At 39.3% G+C, this 22,617-nt stretch overlaps 1 protein-coding gene across 1 annotated transcript in view; it reads right to left on the bottom strand.

The window, feature by feature from the left end:
• The window catches only part of nlrx1 (NLR family member X1), a 73,916-nt gene that overhangs the window by 7,557 nt on the left and 43,742 nt on the right, over window positions 1-22,617 (bottom strand). Inside the window, exons 9-12 of the mRNA XM_062067864.1 lie at window positions 11,895-11,990; window positions 8,168-8,254; window positions 5,944-6,195; window positions 1,886-2,096 (exon numbers count right to left, since the gene is read on the bottom strand). Of these exons, the coding sequence (XP_061923848.1) occupies window positions 1,886-2,096; window positions 5,944-6,195; window positions 8,168-8,254; window positions 11,895-11,990 (646 nt within the window). The remainder of the gene's footprint in view (window positions 1-1,885; window positions 2,097-5,943; window positions 6,196-8,167; window positions 8,255-11,894; window positions 11,991-22,617) is intronic.

Here is a 22,617-nt window from a genome sequence, read left to right as displayed (position 1 = left end):
AAAAAAAAAAAAAATACTGTAATCAATTGTCTTCAATAATATCACAATTGACTGTAAATTCAAACTGATTTGTCACTTAAAGGGGAACTGCAAATTTTTTGTTATTTTGCCTATCGTTCACAATCATGAGTGACAAGAAGACAACATTTTGTTTTTGTCATTCTAACATGTAAAAATCGGCTCGTTCTGGTGGCTAGCAATGCAGCCAATGGGAGCAATCAATCTTACCTCTAAATCACTTTAAAAATGCATTTCAAAACGGTTAACAATCTTTCATTTACGTTTCATAACTCTTATAATAATCAAGCTGTAGCGACATTGTTATTGTAAGAGCGAACACTGAGGAACTCTTTTTCTAGCGTAGTAACACATCAGCGTGCTACGGTATTAGCCGTAAAAGCTAACTACGGCAAGAGATAAGCTAGCTTCTACAACAACAGGAAACATGTTTGAGTTTGTAATGCTCAACACAATGCGATAAGACAGAAATCAGTACTGACTGAAAAACATGAACAATCAAATTACAGTATCTGTAAAGTATTATTTCATGTTTTGTTTGTACACAGCGAGCGCTAGCGTGCTGTGTGTATCATTAACAATATAAAGTGTGACTCACTCGATGGACAGTTGTTTGTTTGGTCCAGCTGGCAAATTTTTGGGTAAGCACTCCATTTATGTCAAAATAGCATGGCTTCAAATTCCACATTTTGCAGCTTCGAGTGACTTCCACCTCACTCTCTTGGCTTCCCTCTGCTCCAAGTCTCACCCTTCCATTGTGCTGGCTTTTAGAAGCAGCAGTTCGTCCTCCGTATATTCAAAATATTAAAAAAGATAAGGTTGTGAATCCTCATTTGTCCAAAAATAGTCGTCTTCATTATTTGTTACCAAGTCTGACATGATTAGAAAACACACACGCCTTCTTTCCGGAAGTAGTAACACACCGTTGTTGCCAGAAATCAGATGTGCGCTGCTATGGAAACAGAAATAAATGCGCTGAAGAACTAGTTGCGGCAATGATTAAAATTACCAAAATACGGTAAATATTGTGTCTGTTACTACATTATATATAGACTTGCATGTGTGTTCTTGTCTCTCATAATGGTTGTGAACAATAGGCAAAATTCCAAAAAAAGTGTAGTTCCCCTTTAAGGGCCGGGTTCTGTAGACTACTTTGTACACTCTTGTACAGTAGTTGGCAGTATGCTGTTAAAATGAGAGAGTAATTAACAATAAGATTACAGTTGTGAAGTTACAGCATATAGTTGTAATTTTATTGAAATTAGCTGTGCAATTACAACTGTGAAGCTATAGCATATACTTGTAACTTTATTGTAATTAACTGTAACATAACAGCTCTGCAGTTACAATAAATTACTGTAAAGATATTTCACAGTAGATTATTGTAAATGTTACTGTGAAAGTATCAGCCAGTAATTTGCTGTAAATTTACAATGAACATTTTTACAATGTTAAATTTCTTGTTGTTTTTATCTCTTTTTAAGCAACCCTGTCTGTTAGTCAACTCGTAAATATTGCAGCATTTTGAGATTTCTCTAAAATGTAAAGAGCATTACTAATAAATGTATTATTGTGTGTTATTCCATCTTCAAAACATCCAAGCTGACAATTTTTCACATTACAAAAACTGCCACTTTTATTGCTTTTTTTAGATCATTGATAATATCGCCAATGGAAAAACAAGTTTCATAAATATGATGAAATTAATGGTTAACCAGTATCCTGCTGTACAGTAACATCCTGGAGTAGCGGTTAAACTACTTTGACAAAATAGCCACATCTAATAATGCAACTCCAAATCTGTCACACAAAAAACTAATCCACCATTTATTTAAGGCAGACATACTGTAAATTTGATTAGGTTTACCTTAAGCTGCTGTTGTAGACGCTCCCTCTCCCAAGATGATGCATTCTCACGAATCACACTGAGAATGGGGTGCCAGTCCTCAGAGAGGTCTGAACCCTCCGTGACTGAGGCCAGGACTTTGACTCTGCGGCCACTGCCGCTGTGAGACTTGGAAACGCCCCGGACATACAGGGACTGCTTGCCAACATCACTCAGAGGGTTCAGGTACAAACTACACAAAGTTGTGAGTTTTAATGAAAACAAAAAAACAACAGTTATTTGTTACTTGTCAAAATAAGATGAAATATTAATAGTTGCACTCAAAGTTAGTCAAACCCATCTATGGATCACAATAATTTACAAAATGTACTAACTTTCAATAGATTAATAAAACATATGTTGGTAATATCACATTTAATGTGTTTTCTTGGTTTATTGAAAACTGCGGGTTGGTAAAAAATAGAGTTCAAATGCATAAGATATTTTAAGATTGTAATATTATTAAGGGTGTCTTAGTCTGATAATGACATCGAATATCTGTCCGATAGCAGCAAAAAAATAGGTCTGGGAATATATTTGCTTGCATTTAAAGTGGCTAGTATAAGCGCTCAATGGAAGCAGTCCTGCAGCGTACGTTTACTTTTGCAGAGCTCAGCAGCCAGTTAACAGCTACAGTATATGTCCTCCAAAAAGCACACAAGGTTGGTCTTTTCTTGTATTTTAGTGAAGTCATTTCAAAAGGTCAACATGGTAGGCTAAAGGCCAGCGGTTCTCAAACCTTTTTCACCCGGTACCACCTCAGAAAACACTTGGCTCTCCAAGTACCACCATAATGACCAACATTAATATCACGTAGTGTAGTAGGCATACGTATTATTTAAAAACAAGGCAGAGGTTTTATTTAACATGTATGTATAATATTTTCAGCCACTATAACGTTACAGACAGTTTGAACAGAAACACTGTGTTTGAATATAGGAAAATAAAACACTGTACTTTAAAGGCCTACTGAAACCCACTACTACCGACCACGCAGTCTGATAGTTTATATATCAATGATGAAATCTTAACATTGCAACACATGCCAATACGGCCGGGTTAACTTATAAAGTGCAATTTTAAATTTCCCGCCACACTTCCGGTTGAAAACGTCTAGATATGATGACGTATGCGCGTGACGTAAACGGTTGATAGAAGTATTGGTACCCCATTGAATACAATACAAAAAAGCTCTGTTTTCATTTCAAAATTCCACAGTATTCTAGACATCTGTGTTGGTGAATCTTTTGCAATTTGTTTAATGAACAATGGAGACTGCAAAGAAGAAAGTTGTAGGTGGGATCGGTGTATTAGCGGCGGACTACAGCAACACAGCGAGGAGGACAGAGATGGATAGCAGACGCGTTAGCCGCCGAACTCACCTTAACTTCCTCCGTCTCGCCGACCGCATCTGTGACCGGGTGAAGTCCTTCGTCGCACCGTCGATCGCTGGAACGCAGGTGAGCACGGGTGTTTATGAGCAGATGAGGGCTGGCTGGCGTAGGTGGATAGCTAATGTTTTTAGCATAAATCTGTGAGGTCCGGTTGCTAAGTTAGCTTCAATGGCGTCGTTAGCAACAGCATTGTTAACCTTCGCCAGGCTGGAAAGCATTAACCGTGTATTTACATGTCCATGGTTCAATAGTATTGTTGATCTTCTGTCTATCCTTCCAGTCAGGGATTTATTTATTTTGTTTCTATATGCAGTTAAGCACGATGCTATCACGTTAGCTCCGTAGCTAAAGTGTTTCGTCGATGTATTGTCGTGGAGATAAAAGTCACTGTGAATGTCCATTTCGCGTTCTCGACTCTCATTTTCCAGAGGATATAGTATCCGAGGTGGTTTAAAATACAAATCCGTCATCCACAATAGAAAAAGGAGAGAGTGTGGAATCCAATGAGCCAGCTTGTACCTAAGTTACGGTCAGAGCGAAAAAAGATATGTCTTGCACTGCATTCTAGTCCTTCACTCTAACGTTCCTCATCCACGAATCTTTCATCCTCGCTCAAATTAATGGGGTAATCGTCGCTTTCTCGGTCCGAATCGCTCTAGCTGCATTGAAAACAATAGGAAAATGTGAGGAGCCTGTCAACTGACTACGTCACGCTACTTCCGGTAGGGGCAAGGCTTTTTTTAATCAGATACCAAAAGTTGCGATCTTTATCGTCGTTGTTCTCTACTAAATCCTTTCAGCATAAATATGGCAATATCGCGAAATGATCAAGTATGACACATAGAATGGATCTGCTATCCCCGTTTAAATAAATAAAAATTAATTTCAGTAGGCCTTTAATTAAGTGATTCTTCTGCGTACCAATAGATAAAGCACACATATACACTTACCGCAGCTTAGGAAATCCCTGCTATAGGCTATGAGGTAAGTGCAGCTACACAACAGCTAAGCACACAAACCTGGAAGCAAGTAAATCAATTCACAATATTGCAGTCTAAAACATGACATTTGTCAATATAAACAAGTATCAAATAATTATAGTTGCATATTACTCTCAGATACAAAGTCTCCAAGGCAGAAGCGTATTACAAAATATCCAGTAGCAAACATGTACGCATCATTCAACTGACTGTGTCATGAGCGCAACGTAATGAATTATCGTGGCTACTAGGTGTTGCCAAAAAAAACAACAATTGCCACTCAACTTCAACTTAAAGACAGCATAAGTCTGTTCCAGAGGCTTAATGATAAAAAGGTTTATGTTTCTCTGTTTGTGGCATTTTCTAACATGCCACACTACAAAATAATAAAAAAAATTATGATTTGTGCTGATATTGTATCGAATCAATATTGGTTATTGGCTAATACTCAAGGCTCCAATATCAGTATCATATCAAAAGGGAAAAAGTTGTATCGGGACACCCCTAATTATCATATAGCTTGAATATATTTTTCACCCACAGAATAATGTAATATACCTGATTGAAATACATGTACGGTGGAAGCAGTTTAAGTTAACATCCCTCGGATTGGCTAACTCACTTCAACATAAGTGGTAGTTTAGTCAACATAACCAAAAACCAAAGCTTTGACTGTGTTCACCATGTTTTTGTACAATCTGTTTCCCAGAGGCTAACAATCTAAAAAAAAAATTGCATTTCGTTAGTTTCCGTGGTAGAATCCAGGTAAAACTTTAATTGTTTTGTTTTGAAACTTACAAACTGTACTTTGCACTGAATAGAAAGTCACTGTGGGCATGTTTTAATGCTGTGTAACTAGATAGTAGTTGTGTTGCTGTTCGTTGTGTGAGCCACTGAGCTCTACCTACCGTATGAATTATTGAGAAGCCACAGACAGCAGTTGTGGAAAAGGGGATAGAAGAGCGATAATGAATTCTAACAGGAAAGAAGACCTCAGGTCCAAGACTGAAGTTGAAGCAAAGTTGTGATTGTTTTCCTGTTGCTCTTCCCATTCTTCCGCCCCTTCTTTCAAAGGGTCTGAGCCACTTTATTTAACTTTAGCCTAATGATGACTATACCACAAACATAAATGGACGTAAATTTGTTTTATATAAATACCCAAATGTTATGTCGACAAAAGTGGTTGGCCATGTATGTCGATGTCGGCTTAAGCGAGCACTTTTTAGTAATATGAATGTGATAGAAGAGTGATTCTCAAACTGTGGTACGAGTACCACTGGTGTTGCATGGACTCCATCTAGTGGTCTGCCAAAGAATCACTTAATTAAATATTCAAACAAACTGTTCCTGTTCAAACTGGGTGTAATGTTACAGTGAACAAAAATATTAAATATACTTGTTAAATAACACCTCTGCCTTGTTTTTTTTTTAAACACATATTTATGCCTACTACACTACTGTATTATAATGTTGGTCATTATGGCGATACATGGAGAGCCAAGTGTTTTCTGAGGTGGTACTTGGTGAAAAAGTTTGAGAACCAATGCAACAGATGAATATAAGGGCACAAGTAAACGGGTTTCACTGTATCATCTTTTCAAACAGTATTGCAAAAATGTGAAGATTGATTATATTGAATAGCAGAGTTGAACATGTTTGTACTTACTGCAAAGTGTGAATGTTGGGATGTTCCCTGCAGGCGTCCACCAGGGTTAGAGCAACATTATCGCCGATGTTGTTATAGGCGACGTTGAGCTCCTGGAGTCCAGTGTGCTGCTGAAGCCTCTCAGCCAGCTCAAGGGCCCCTCGGTCCCCAAGTCCTGTGTGCATCAGGGACAGATTCCTCAAGGACTGGTTTTCTGGAAGGGCCTGAAGAAGGGTGCAGGCTCCAGACTCCAGCAGAGGATTGTCGCACAGTCTAAGTGACACACACACACATAGTGAGACATTTCTGGTATTTGATTCACGTACCCTGATAGATACTTACAGTGCATCTGGAAAGTATTCACAGCGCTTCACTTTTTCCTCACATGACAATGTGAAATGTTTGTTATTTTTGCAAATTTATCAAAAATAAAAAAATCGCATCCACATAAGTATTCACAGCCTTTGCTCAAGTATCTAGTTGATAGAAAAGTGCTATAAAATATAATCCATTATTAATACTTAATACTTTTGATGCACCTTTGGCAGCAATTACAGCCTCAAGTCTTCTTGAGTTTGATGCCATAAGCTTGGCCCACCTATCTTTAGGCAGTTTTGCCCATTCCTCTTTGCAGCACCTCTCAAGCTCCATCAGGTTGGATGGAAAGCATTGGTTTTCATCCAAGATGTCTCTGTAAATGGCTGCATTCATCTTAGTCTAGTTAAGGAGGTGAACACAAACCCAACTGTCTGAACCACAGCATTCCTCTGTGGAGAGAGGAGAACCTTCCAAAAGGACAACCATCTCTACAGCAATCCACCAAGGCCAGACTGAAGCCATTTCTAAGTAAAAAGTTTGCCAAAATTCACCTGAAAGACTCTCAGACCATGAGAAACAAAACTCTCTGGTCTAATGAGACAAAGATAGAACTCTTTGAGACCATGAGACCATAAGAAACGTGAATGCCAGGCATCATATTTGTAGGAAACCAGGCACCGCTCATCATCAGGCCAATACCATCCCTACAGTGAAGCATGGTGGTGGCAGCATCGTGCTGTGGGGATGTTTTTTAGCGGCAAGAACTGGAAGACTAGTCAGGATAGAGGGAAAGATGAATGAAGTAATGTACAGAGACATTCTGGACGAAAACCAACGCTCTTCTTCCAACCTGATCGAGCTTGAGAGCTGCTGCAAAAAGGAATGGGCGGAACTGCCCAAAGATAGATGTGCCAAGCTTGTGGCACTGTATTTAAAATGACTTGAGGTTGTAATTTCTGCCAAAGGTGCATCAACAAAGTACTCAGCAAAGGCTGTGAATATGTGAATTCTTATTTTCTTATTTTTAATACATTTGCAAAATTAGAAAATAAAAACATTTTCCCAGTGCCCTTATGGGGTATTGTCTGTAGAATTCAGAGGACAAAAATGAATTTATTGTATTTTGGAAAAAAGCTGTAACATTACAGTATGGGGAAAAAGTGAAGCGCTGTGAATACTTTCCAGATGCACTGTAACCTACAAGTCAGCCTGATTTTAAACAGGGATTATCTGATTCGATACTCAGGATCGTTATCAGTCAGGTAATGACCCAATTTACTGGATCAGATATCAGGAAAAACAATTAACCCCTCTGATCCTATCTAAAAGCGTACATACTCAATTAAAACTTGTGTGACATGCCGGTAATAAAGAGACATCATGGTTGCAATGCATTATCGCACTGTGGTTTGCAAACACAGCTGATGACCATGAGTCAATTATAATTGCAAGAATCACGAAGATTCAATGTCTTTTTATACAGAAATTAGGAAAACTACAAAATTAGGCTTTCAAAGCCAATTAACTAGTAACACTACAGGTTTTAATAACTCCTGGTACTGCTTCCAACTGCAAACTTTGTCTTGTTTATACTGGCAGGGATAGGCAAAGTTGAACATTTTTAACCTGGTATATAAAAACTATAAAACAAAACACAGTAGTACAACTTCAAGTCTAAATACCGTGTTGAGAAAATGCTGTTGTTGGAGAAAAATGAAAACAGTAAGACAAAAACCCTTATTTAGAAAAGCAAACATGCAAACATAAAATGATTTAATATGCTATCCTGCGGTCTGAAAAGGTTTGACTCTGAGCCTAAGGATGAATTCATACAGTATGTCTTCACCCCATTTTCAGTAACCGTCAGTATCAGAGACGTGACATATTAACTTTAGAAACAAATACAATAATTAAAGTGCTGTCTTACTGTAGAGCTCTAATAGAACATTTGGGGTCTAGTAGCAGGTCTCTCAGGAAGATGCAGGAGTCAGGACCAAGGCTATTATACTGCAGACTGAGCACAACAGAGACAGGCAGAGGCAACGATCACAACACACAGCAAACACATGCAAAAGTACTGCGAGGGTAATGACAGGTCAAGTAGCAACCCTGATAGTGCTCAATATATAGCACTTTAGTACACTGTGGGCCTGATCTACTAAAATCCAAATAACAAGTGCTAAATAGCGTGCACAAAATAAAACATTCTGAGTACTGTGAGTGGGCATGTTACAGGTGATCAACTAAGACTACATGCGCAATTGCAAGTGAAAAATTGGTGCAGACCGACCTATTTAAATGGGTTTTTTTGCATGATATGCTCCAATGTTCCAAACTGTGCTGTTTTCTTATGTTGTGGAAAATGCAGCACATAAATATAATATGAACCATCTTTTCTGAGCGATATAGTATTGCGATTTAAACAATTGAACCATTTTTTAGCATTTAGAGCTCTGGGAGGCGCCAGTGTAGATAAATATTGTCAATAATCCAGGCACAGGGAAATGTATATTTCAAGAATTTTTTTATATAGGTGATACATTGATAAAATATCTCTTATATAAAAATAATGGACACCAAAACAAATTAATTTAATTTGTAATAATCAGCCCCTTAAAGGGGAGCTGCACTTTTTTTAAATTTTGCCTATCATTCACAATCATTATGAAACCCAGGACAACAGATGTATTTAAAAAAAATGCATTTTAATTAATAAATAAACGTAAATAACAGTCCGCTTACAATGGAGCAATGGGAGGTCCTTCATTCCGCCCATAAAACCCAATAAATAACGGTCCAAAAACCGCCAACTCCATTTACATTCTGTGATTTTAATATTAACCAATATTAACCACCATTAGTGATATTGTTATTATAAGCGCTAACGCATACAAACTTCTTATAGCAGCACCGTGATCACTAGCTTGTGTTCCAATGTTTACATCATCGACTGGTGAGCTGCTTCTTTGCCTCGGCGCTTGTGAAAGTTTATTCTAAATCATAAATCATGCCTCTCACATAGATAGTAGAAGGATGAGGATGTAATCCGACAAGTTGGTACACTTGATTGCCAATTTAGACCCGGCAATGGCGAGCAAGACACAGACGCTTGGTTCCACCCCCCTTTTCTTTGTAAGGATTAAGAGTCATTCTTCATCTAAACGGCCATTACATAATCAGTCGACATCCTAGTGACAGCAGACATCGTACAGTAAGTGATGTTTTATTATGTTTGTTGGCAATCATGAAGTCTGCAGTGAGTAGTAATCAGTGATGTTGTGGAAAAAAAGTGAACGTTGTGATGCATTTTTGAAATTATGCTTAAAATTTGCAAAATATGTAAATAATCAAGGGACGTTATTATAAATGTTCCTTTTACTACATTACATATATACTTACAGCATGTATATAAAACATAAATGAATGTTTTAAGGGCTTTATAGGCAGAATAGAGCGACTCTCGTAGGCTCCATTGTAAGCAGACTTTTGCTCGAATGTATCTACTAGTTACAATGCATAAAAAAAGAAAAACGTGTGTTCTTGTCCTACAGAAGGATTGTGAATTATAGGCAACACTCCAAAAGAAGTGCAGTTCCCGTTTAAGTCATCTAGCAACTATAAAATGTCATTGCTGAACAGACAATATGCCTAGAATTTTTATTTCTTATCGTCCAAACATGTTGACACACACACGAATGGATCTGTCTTTTCAGCGTGATCCCCTCCTTTCTCACAGCAATTTGTGCGTGACTGATAATCAGCATATATTCTGCATATGCTGTACATGAAGACAGTAACGCTAAATGAATTGCACTCTCTATTTTGCTCATTTAAAAGACAAGACGCATTCCTCTGCACACAGGTTTAGTAGATCAACTTTGCGTGCGCTATAAAGTTTGCATGCTTTTTAATACAAGCAAACCATAAGTAGACCAGGCCCTATATGTAGTCCTTCTCAGTTAAAGTGTTCTCTCATACATTTGACACAGTACAATAAATCTTGATTTAACGCGCAACCACGTGACTGAGGCATTTACGGGTTTGACTTGGTGGGCAACCATTCCATATGGTTACTATTCAGAATCTTCATGGGAATCACTCATTAGCCTTACATCATCGCCACCCACCATCTATTAGCAATGGGCCCTTGTAGAGGTCAACCACTCCTACTCAACGTTATTTTTAATTGCCCAGATTCCTTGTGGCAATGTTGGCATATGTATCCACTGCTTAAAGTTATGTCCTTGGGATGTAATGTCCTATATGTAACTTTGGTCCTACGAATCCTTGACTACCGTGGGGGCGTTCAGTCACTCACTAGCTTGTGTCCCTGCAAGATTCTGCAGGTACTCGACCTGAGCACGTGTGGGACTGAGATTCCTTGAAGCATCACCTTTGGCAGTCATCCAGGATGCATGGAACTGTAGTTACATCAAATGCTCTTTTTGTATTGCCAGACAATTCAATCCACAAGGTGCACATTTTCATGTTTCTTCGACAATATCAATTTATGAAATAATATTGTTCGTACAGTAGGAAGAGGATTCATATGGCTCCATTTGTTGCGGTTTACCTGACACATGAAACGTGACAAATTTGGAGAGTGCACTATCCACTTAAGCTGCCAGACGGCAGTTGAGTGTTGAATATCCTAAAATGTGTTTTGTGGCAATTCCAACTTTGACCACAGTGTCAGTTGCTATGTAGAGTGGCGCTTTCCATCGGTTTCAGCAGACAGCATTGCAAAATGATTAATCCCCACCTTCCTCTCATGCAAAATCCACCCAAGAATGGGGCCATATGAATCCATTCCCTACTGTAGTACTAAAATTGAGCACCAATTATTTTACTCAGTAAGCATAAATTAGTACTGTATTAGGGATGTACAATTTATTTTCAAGCCAAAACCGATGACTTCCTGTTTCTCAAGACGGAGACCAATAATCAATAACTTACTTACCGGTATATCTATGATTTTTAAAATTGTAATAAAACTGTAGTTTGTGCACACATGTAAGTAATCAAACTATCTGTACTGTAAAGTTAAAATTTTAATGACAATAAAAAGAAAGTCTAAGTCTAAGTCTAAAAGGTGGATTTGACAAACTATCTGTAGATTTGTCCAGAAAAAGCCAGTACCTCCAACGATGTAAAGAGCTGGTTGTCCAGTGGCATCATTTCCCTGATGTCTGTGGCTAAATTCTTTGCACTTTTCAAACCGCGGGCCTTTCTTTGGGGCTGGCTTTGGGGCAGCTTCTTTAGCAGTCAAGAGTCTTTGTAGACTTAAAACACCGTCGTAGCGAGGCTGACGTTTCATGTGGCTGATGAGATTGAATGTGTTGAAGATGGGTGTTTTTTTTTCCCTCCTCACGGAATGTTTGCAAAACATTTGACTCAAATAGCAATGAAGCAGCTAGGCCCATAGAATCGACGCCATGTTTTTGTCTATGGATGTTCTCATTCTCATGGCATTGAATCGATCACAACCGGACTGTGTAGTTGTGATGAATGAGATGGAACGTTTTTTTAATGAATCATAATTCCACTTATCATGCACCTCTAGTTAGTGTGCATGCACAAATACTTCTCAACCAGCTACATCAAGACCTTCACCGCAAACAACAGAAAAATAAAATAAAAGGTGTATGTCTTACTTGAGGTTCCTAGTATGTTTAAAGGCAGGCCACAACATTTTGAGCATGTCCTTAGTTAGGAGACAGGAGGAGAGATCCAACTCTTCCAGTTGATAACTGTAAATAAAACACCAAAGATATTTAAATATTAATAATTAAAATACATTTTAAAAAATTGCCATGTTCTCCATAAATAGAACAACCACAATGTTAGGTACAATAGCCTTTATAAATAACAATTCACTTATGACATAGATGTATTCATATAACAATGTTTTTGTTATATGAATATATATATAATAAAAATTATGTGAATATGATTTTTGTCCAAAAAAAATAGATTTATAAAATGCACCACAATAATTGTGTTCATGGACAAATTTAGCTCCAGAAACATAGATATATATGTTTTCACCGTTATACTTGTGCCAGGGATATTCAACTAAATTGTTTTGTGGGCCACATTTCAAGGTAGCTAAGGACTGGGGGCCGAACTTCTCCTTTCACTGTCTTATTTTGTATATTTAGGATTTTGATATTTTTATTTTGTCAGAGTTACAGTTGTGTAAAATGCTAGTCAAACATCATCTCTATGACACCACTCTAGTGTCTTTAAGAATCTGCTGGAAAAATGTGAGTCACTCGCAAGTTTTTTTAACCTAAGTCGCAGGCCAATAGCCCGAATAGCCCAAATGATAAAAAAGAGAGTACCTGAAATGGAACTTTAAAGAACACCATTAGTATAACTATAGAAGTTGAACAAATGATTACTGACTGCATCTGAAGTAAATAAGCTACAGCAACCGCTTACTTACATAAATTACATTAAAAAAATGCCCAAAAGGGTAGGACTTAGGAAGGCCTCACTTTTGTAAATCACAGGTTGGACCCCAGTGTTCTTTCTATGTTTTATGTATTGTTATATGAGGCGTTCTTTTTTTAATTTATTAAATGAACATAAAAAACACAAGATACACTTACAATTAGTGCACCAACCCAAAAACCCTCCCTCCCCCATTTACACTCATTCTCACTCATTCACACAAAAGGGTTGTTTCCTTCTGTTATTATTATTCTGGTTCCTACAATTTATATCGATACAGTCTGGAATGGATACAGTCCGTGAAGCACACATGATTGTGTGTGCTGCTGGTCCACTAATACAGTTAATTTTACTCATTTTAATTTAAAAAACAAAAACAAAAAACTAAAGGACATTATCTTCACCACACCAGGTTGTCAATGAAATTAGATTGTTTAAAGAGTTCTTAATATCAGGTCCAGTCCAGATTATGTCCAGGTCGGGCTCAGCAACACACACCTTCATTTATGTAAACTCAAAATTAAGGAACACAACAATATATTGCATATATAAAATTACATTTTCTAAATAAGCATTTATGTTCAGTCCAGATTATGTCCAGGTCGGGCTCAGCAATACATACCTTCATTTATGTACAATTAAATTAGGGAACACAACGTGGCGTTCTTACTCCCTCCTCTCTGTTTTGTTTCTAGTCGTGATAGTCAGGTGAAACTTCGTATGACACTGAACCACTTGAGCCAAATGTTTTGAGAATTTTCTCAAAACTTCATGCATGCTTTAGCACAAGAAACCACCTACTGGCCAAATGTATAATTACAAAGAGCTGCATTTTAACCACATGATGTGTGTTGCATTGAATTTTTGAGTATGTCATGGCTCTTGGAAATGACTATAAATCACAATAAATGCATGACCTGATGGTTTTGTTACATAAATCAACATACATATACATACATACATACATATATATATATATATTTATATATATATATATATATATATATATATATATATATCCATCCATTTTCTATCGCTTATCCCCTTCAGGGTCGCTCAGCTACAATTGGGCGGAAGGCGGGGTACACCCTGGACAAGTCACCACCTCGTCGCAGGGCCAACACAGATAGACAGACAACATTCACACTCACATTCACACACTAGGGCCAATTTAGTGTTGCCAATCAACCTATCCCCAGGTGCATGTCTTTGGAAGTGGGAGGAAGCCGGAGTATCCGGAGGGAACTCACGCAGTCACGGGGAGGACATGCAAACTCCACACAGAAAGATCCCGAGCGCAGGATCGAACCCAGGACCTTCGTATTTTGTGAGGCAGATGCACTTCAACCGTGCTTATATATATATATATATATATGTATATGTTAATATATACAATAAAATATGTTTTAATGTACAGTTTGTATTATATGATATGGCAGGTTTTGTAATGGTTTTTTGTCACCTTGTAAGTACGGAAGAAGATGACAATATAATGTAATACAATGGTATACAGAAAATCGAGACTTGTTATTTTTATATTTTTGTTTTAAGCATTTTTTTCTTGGCGCCGTCATCCAGCTCTTGAGTTCTGGTTGCTGCTTAAACGATTATAAATACAGCATCAGTCACCTCATTAAGCTTAGTGCACATTATGAAACTGACATTGCTGAAAATCGATATCACGTCATTTGGCATGAAAGGCAGAGGAGTACTCCATTACTCTACCAGAGCAGTGGATGAGGTCAGCTGTTTTATTGCTGACAGAGGGGGTTTACGATATGGTTCTGGATTACCGTAAACTATAGGACGCTACTTTTTTACTAAGCATTGATGTAAAATATAATAGTTAAAAGAAAAAACACAAGCAAACACATTGATTGAATAGGTGTGTTATTTATTGTTTGTGCTATGGCGCCATTTGCTGGACGTGTTTGCTCACTACAGGTGCTGCAGTCGCTGCATTCCCCTTCATTTATTACTCCAAGCAACGTTTGTAAGTTTTACAGTACAACTAAAACTAGTCTAAGTCTTTATTGTTTGTGCTATGGTGCCATTTTCTGGACGTGTTTGCTCACTGCAGGTGCTGCAGTCGCTGCATTGCCCTTCATTTATTACTCCAAGCAACGTTTGTAAGTTTTACAGTACAACTAAAACTATTTTTTACTTACTAAACCGCCCCATGTGTGATGTCTATATATAGAAATATTTTTTTTGTTCTAAAATTTAGTGGGTGCGGCTTATAAATTAAGTTTGCTGTTAAATATCATGCGCCCTGTTATTTTTTGATTATACTGGCATTTTACAACCTATTTTGATTCCGAACTGACTGCAACTCTATTAAAACCACACATTTTGAATGGATCTTAAGCAGCGGAAAAATATGAACCGTGTACCGAAGCAGTCACAAGGCCTTTTCACCTTTGTTGTACTTTGTATTCTTTTTCAAGCCATGTGCTTTACTTTCCATTGGTACTTTTGTCAATTTGCCTTATCTGCTGCTGTGGAATAAACTATCAATTTTTTTTGCAACTTATCTGCCTTGCATGTTGGGTTCCTGCCTCACGACACTTAACAATAATTGACAGAACTACCCTGACGGTTGACAATAATTTGGTTACCTTTATGTACTGAAAATTGTTCAACCTTTTTTTTATGTTTTTGCAAGGTTTATACACTTTGTTCTGTTACAACTAAAAGTTGTAAACTCTTGTTGTTGAAATGTGTTGTGCTTAAATAAGCTTGTTATGTAATTAATATTATTACATGTGTATTTGTCGCCATCATGTGGTCATGGCAGTTAACACATCTTTGAGAAGTGTGTATTTTGAATCAAACTTTATTGACCGGAAGTTACATAAGCCAAGCAGAGAAATCTCCGGTTCCAGCACGTACTTTATGGTGGTTATTTTCGAAGAAAAACTGCATATATCCTTTGTTTAAGGTTGCATCGCCGGTATGTATCATAAGTTGAACTTTGAAACTTGGTTTTTGTCTAAAATATTTCGAGCTAAATTTATGATTTTTGATGTATGATCTTTGCCATACTCATTAGCAATAATTTGCGATGTCATCTAAGATGGCGTCGTAGTACAATTTCACTTTGTTTACCTTCTCATGTCTTGTAAGGTAGCATTACAGCATAACATATGTATATATTGACTGTATTGTTTGTCTTTTTAGTTTCACCCTTTTGAATGTCATTAAACCTGCTGACAACGCTCATCGGTCTCCAGTCGTGATGTAAGAAAGGTGTTAAACAGCCCTTGCATCAGACATGCACCCCTAACGGCACAGTGAAACGGCGGCATCCAAACAGACAGAGGTAACGCAGTCGTCGCACGCTAGAGTGAAGCTGACCACTACTACGCCACAACGCTACAACGCAAACGGCATACAGCAGTGATTCAGCAGTCATCATCTAGTCCACCCCACCATGTCCAGCAAGGCGCCATCTTTAAAGACCCGGTCCGAGGCTTCGACGAACTCCTCCACAGGTTCCGCAGCAGCTAGGGCAAGAGCAAAAGCTGAGGCAGCCAAAGCCCGCCTCGGTTTTGCAGCAAAAGAAATGGACTTAAAAGTAGAAAAAGCTAAAATAGAGGCATCTATTGAATTTCTTCAACATGAAAAAGATGTTGCATCTGCTATTGCTGAAGCAGAGGCATTAGAAACAGCTGTAGTCACACAGGTAGAAGCACGCAGCAATCCTTGTTCTTTTGTCACATCTGAACGTACAAAGCAATATGTCCTCAGCCAAGCTGAATTTGTAAAAGAGGGAAAATATGTTGTTACACAGCCATCACAATGTGAAAATGCTCCTCAGAGCAAGTCAAAGCTCAGTAGCAATCAATTACTTCAACCAACAAAACAAAGTGACTCTAAACAAATGCCCTTTGGCCCCCCTAATTATCTTAAAAACTTCCAAAACCCCTCAGTCATTTCCTCCTCTCCTCACATCCAAAACAATGACAGTGCAAGTTAGTCAACTCAGGTATCAGCATCCAACTTCCATGATGTCCGGCCTTCATGCCAAGAGCCTAAAAACTCTAATGTGAGTGACTTTATTAGATACTTTGCTCGCCGGGAAATAGTAGCAACAGGACTACTGCAATTTAACGACAAGCCTCAAAATTTCAGAGCTTGGAAACGTTCCTTTAAAAATGCAATAAATGGATTAGAACTAACAACAAGTGAAGAGATGGACTTGATGTTAAAGTGGCTTGGCAAAGAATCCTCTGAACACGTAGAACAAATTAGAGCCATACACATTAACAACCCAACCAAAGGTCTCGATATGATGTGGGACAGACTTGAGCAATGTTATGGCTCAGCTGAAGTGATTGAGGATACACTCTTCAAAAGAATTGATATGTTCCCCAAAATCACATCCAAAGACTACACAAAACTAAGGAAGTTTAGTGACCTGCTCATGGAAATGCAGAGTGCTAAAGCTGAAGGAGACCTTCCTGGTCTTGCGTTTTTGGATACCGCAAGAGGATTAAATCCAATTGTGCAGAAACTTCCCTTCAATTTGCAAGAAAGGTGGATCACAGTAGGAGCTAAATACAAACGCACACAACGTGTCCCCTTCCCACCATTCAATGTTTTTGTAGACTTTGTAACGCAGGAAGCTAACTCAAGAAATGACCCCAGCTTTAACTTTACATCGTTCCCTGACGTACACAAACTCGACAAACTGCCATGGAGAGCATATAAACAAAAAGAAATTTCAGTGCACAAAACTGATGTTGTCTCCCGTTACAATTTAGATACACAAAGAACGGCAAACAAAGCTGTAGACAGCGACAAGCTTTGCCCAATTCACATGAAACCTCATCCCCTCTTGAAGTGCAGATCATTTCGAATGAAAACACTCGATGATCGAAAAGCATTCTTAAAAGAGAACCACATTTGCTTCAAATGCTGTTCTTCATCTACACACATTGCAAAAAACTGTATGGTCAAGATACAGTGCTCTGAGTGTCTTGATGAAAAACACTGCACTGCTCTTCACCCAGGACCAGCACCCTGGCTTAGAGTAACTGAACCTGCAGCAGAGTATGGCGGGGAGAGTGACTCCGCTAAGTCGGAGGAGATCACGTCCAAGTGCACACAGGTTTGTGGCGTGAACGAAGCAGGCAGATCCTGCTCTAAAATTAGTCTTGTTAAAGTGTACCCAGCAGGCCATCCTGAACAAGCAGTAAGGCTCTATGCCATCCATGATGAACAAAGCAACAGGTCGTTAGTATGTCCTGAGTTCTTTGAATTGTTCAATGACCGTGGCCCTAGTTCCCCTTATTCACTAAGGACATGTGCTGGTACTAAAGAAGCAATGGGCAGGAGAGCTACAGGATATGTAGTGGCAGCCATAGATGGTTCAGTCCACATCCCATTGCCTAGCCTCATTGAATGTAGAAATATCCCAAACGATAGAGATGAAATTCCCACACCCAGTGCAGCTATGCAACACAGTCATCTAAAGTCAGTAGCTCACCTTATCCCTGACCTGGACTCTAATGCCCCCATACTCATGCTTCTCGGACGGGATGCTATTAGAGTTCACAAAGTCCGTAAACAGATAAGTGGCCCTAACAACGCACCCTATGCACAAAAATTGGACCTCGGGTGGGTCATAGTAGGAAACGTGTGTTTAGGTGATGTCCACAAAACTCTCGCTGTGAAGACGCTGTTCACAAATACAACTGAGAAGGGGCGTCCTACAATGTTTGAGCCATGCCCCAATGTATTTAATGTAATAGAGAGACATTGTGAGATACAAGTTCCATTCAGCTTCAGCACTCAACTTGTGGATAGCGCTTGTGAACCTGATCATTTAGGATGTAATGTGTTCAAACAAACCAGACATGACAATTACATCGCACCCTCCATTCAGGACAAAGCCTTCTTGAAAATAATGGAAGAAGGACTACAAAAGGACACAGACAAGAGCTGGACAGCTCCATTACCATTCAAGTCGCCACGTCAAAAACTCCCTAACAACAGACCGCATGCCCTGAGCCGCTTAAAGGCCTACTGAAACCCACTACTACCGACCACGCAGTCTGATAGTTTATATATCAATGATGAAATCTTAACATTATAACACATGCCAATACGGCCGGGTTAACTTATAAAGTGACATTTTAAATTTGCCGCTAAACTTCCGGTTCGAAACGCCTCTGAGGATGACGTATGCGTGTGACGTAGCCCGGCGAACACGGGTATGCCTTCCACATTGAAGCCGATACGAAAAAGCTCTGTTTTCATTTCATGATTCCACAGTATTCTGGACATCTGTGTTCGTGAATCTGTTTCAATCATGTTCATTGCATTATGGAGAAGGAAGCCGAGCAAGCAAAGAAGAAAGTTGTCGGTGCGAAATGGACGTATTTTTCGAACGTAGTCAGCCACAACAGTACACAGCCGGCGCTTCTTTGTTTACATTCCCGAAAGATGCAGTCAAGATGGAAGAACTCGGATAACAGAGACTCTAACCAGGAGGACTTTTGATTTGGATACACAGACGCCTGTAGAGAACTGGGACAACACAGACTCTTACCAGGATTACTTTGATTTGGATGACAAAGATGCAGACGTGCTACTGTGAGTATGCAGCTTTGGCTTTTTTTTGCGTATGTACGTAACTTTTTAAAAATATATAAGCTTTATGAACCTTGGGTTAGGTGAACGGTCTTTTGGGCTGAGTGATTGTGTGTGTTGATCAGGTGTTTGAATTGTATTGGCGTGTTCTATGGAGCTAGGAGCTAGCAGAGGAGCTAGGAGCTAGCATAACACGTACCGTACCGTACGTGCGCGTCACGTACGTAACTTTTTAAAAATATATAAGCTTTATGAACCTTGGGTTAGGTGAACGGTCTTTTGGGCTGAGTGATTGTGTGTGTTGATCAGGTGTTTGAATTGTATTGGCGTGTTCTATGGAGCTAGGAGCTAGCAGAGGAGCTAGGAGCTAGCATAACAAACACGCAGGTGTTATTATGCAGGATTAATTTGTGGCATATTAAATATAAGCCTGGTTGTGTTGTGGCTAATAGAGTATATATATGTCTTGTGTTTATTTACTGTTGTAGTCATTCCCAGCTGAATATCAGGTACCGTGAGTATGCAGCCTTGGCTGCTAAACATTCGATAACTTGACCGTATGTGCGCGTCACGTACGTAACTTTTTAAAAATATATAAGCTTTATGAACCTTGGGTTAGGTAAACGGTCTTTTGGGCTGAGTGATTGTGTGTGTTGATCAGGTGTTTGAATTGTATTGGCGTGTTCTATGGAGCTAGGAGCTAGCAGAGGAGCTAGGAGCTAGCATAACAAACACGCAGGTGTTTTTATGCAGGATTAATTTGTGGCATATTAAATATAAGCCTGGTTGTGTTGTGGCTAATAGAGTATACCGGTATATATGTCTTGTGTTTATTTACTGTTGTAGTCATTCCCAGCTGAATATCAGGTCACCCCCGGCTCTCACAGCATCTTCCCTATCTGAATAGCTTCAACTCCCCACTAGTCCTTCACTTGCACTTTACTCATCCACAAATCTTTCATCCTCGCTCAAATTAATGGGGAAATTGTCGCTTTCTCGGTCCGAATCTCTCTCACTTCATGCGGCCATCATTGTAAACAATAGGGAACTTTGCGTATATGTTCAACTGACTACGTCACGCTACTTCCGGTAGGTGCAAGCCTTTTTTTTATCAGATACCAAAAGTTGCAATCTTTATCGTCGTTGTTCTATACTAAATCCTTTCAGCAAAAATATGGCAATATCGCGAAATGATCAAGTATGACACATAGAATAGATCTGCTATCCCCGTTTAAATAAAAAAAATTCATTTCAGTAGGCCTTTAATGTCTCTTGTTCGTAGCTTTGAAAGGAAAGAAGAAATGAAGGAACATTTCATCACGTTTATGGACAAAATATTTGAAAACAAACATGCAGAGCTTGCCCCTCCACTGAAAGACGAAGAGGAATGTTGGTATTTGCCACTATTCGGTGTCTACCACCCTCGCAAGCCCAAACAGATTAGGGTCGTCTTTGACAGCAGCGCGAAGTACAAGAATGTGTCACTAAATGATGTGTTGTTGACAGGACCAGACCTTAACAACTCACTGTTAGGTGTCCTAATACGCTTCAGAAAGGAAGCTGTTGCCTTCACAGCCGACATTGAACAGATGTTTTACTGTTTCAATGTTCGAGAGCAAGACAGAAATTACTTGCGTTTTTTGTGGTTTCGTGACAATGACATTTCCAAAGACATTGTAGAGTATAGGATGAGAGTCCACGTCTTTGGGAATAGCCCATCACCAGCAGTGGCCATATACGGCTTACATCAGTCTGTTCTACGCAACCAGCCAGATTGTGATCCAGATGTCAAGCAGTTTGTCACACACGACTTCTACGTAGACGACGGACTCAAATCCCTCCCCACTGTTGAAATGGCTGTGTCCTTATTACAAAGAACCCGTGACACACTTGCAAACTCAAATCTAAGACTGCATAAAATAGCAGCTAACAGAAAAGAGGTACTCGAAGCATTCCCTTCACAAGATCATGCCAAAGACCTAAAGGACTTGGACTTTGAAGCTGATTCAGTCCCCATGCAACATAGCCTGGGTCTCCTTTGGGACCTAAAGAAAGACTGCTTCACCTTTAGAGTGTCAGACGAGACAAAGCCCTTTACTAGACGAGGTGTTTTATCAACAATAAACAGCCTTTATGATCTATTAGGCTTTGTAGCACCAGTAACAATGCAGGGAAAGTCCATTCTGCGTGAACTTATGGCAGAGAATGGAGACTGGGATGCACCATTGCCCTCAGAAATGGAAGAGTCTTGGACCCTGTGGAAAGACTCACTTAAAGAACTGTCCAACTTGACCATTCCCAGAGCATACACAGAAATTTCTCCCTCAACAACTACAAAAAAAGAGTTGTTGGTATTTTCGGACGCATCTACTAAGGCTATAGCTGCAGTGGCCTATTTAAGAGTAACAGATGCAGCTAGGAACTGTGAAGTAGGCTTTGTTTTAGGTAAGGCAAAGTTAGCACCACGCCCAGATCAGACCATACCAAGATTAGAGCTTAGTGCTGCTGTGTTAGCAGTCGAGCTTGCAGATCTTCTCACTGACGAATTAGGCTTTGAAATAGACTACACTGCATTCCATACAGACAGTAAAGTAGTTCTAGGTTATATCCACAACGAGACAAGAAGATTTTATGTCTACGTGGCTAACCGTGTTACGAGAATCCGCAAATCTTCTCAACCAAGCCAATGGCATTACGTACCGAGCAGCCAGAACCCAGCAGATCACGCCACACGTTCTGTTCCTGCTTACCAGCTACCCCTTAGTAACTGGCTCACTGGCCCTGACTTCATGCTCCAAGATCAAAGTCCCTCAAATGACTCTTTTGAACTTGTTGAACCTTGCACAGACTCTGATGTCAGACCACAGGTGTCTACACTCAAAACCACAATCTCAACCAAACAACTTGGCTCTGACAGATTCAACAAGTTTTCGACATGGAAGTCTCTCAAGCGTGCTGTTTCGAGACTACTACACGTCATACATAACTTCAAATCACTGCCAAGCAAAATCAATCACTGCCGTGGTTGGCACTACTGTGAGACAGGACTCACTGTAGACGAGTCAAACCAAGCCCAAAACATAATCATTCAAGCAGTACAACAGGATGTGTATGCCAAGGAATTGAAGTGTGTGCAAAAACACGATAAACTACCCCGAACCAGTCCTCTCAAGAACCTAGACCCCTACCTGGATGAAAATGGACTTCTTAGAGTAGGAGGTCGCATCTGTGATTCAAACTTGAGCCCAGGTGAAAAGAACCCACTCATAGTTCCTGGCCAACACCATATTGCAGCTCTTCTCATTAAGCACTATCACGAGCAGA

This window comes from Entelurus aequoreus, linkage group LG13, assembly GCF_033978785.1.
Source record: "Entelurus aequoreus isolate RoL-2023_Sb linkage group LG13, RoL_Eaeq_v1.1, whole genome shotgun sequence".
Classification (NCBI taxonomy): domain Eukaryota; kingdom Metazoa; phylum Chordata; class Actinopteri; order Syngnathiformes; family Syngnathidae; genus Entelurus; species Entelurus aequoreus.
Note: the sequence above shows the minus strand (reverse complement) of the source record. Positions and strands in the feature narration are given on the sequence as shown.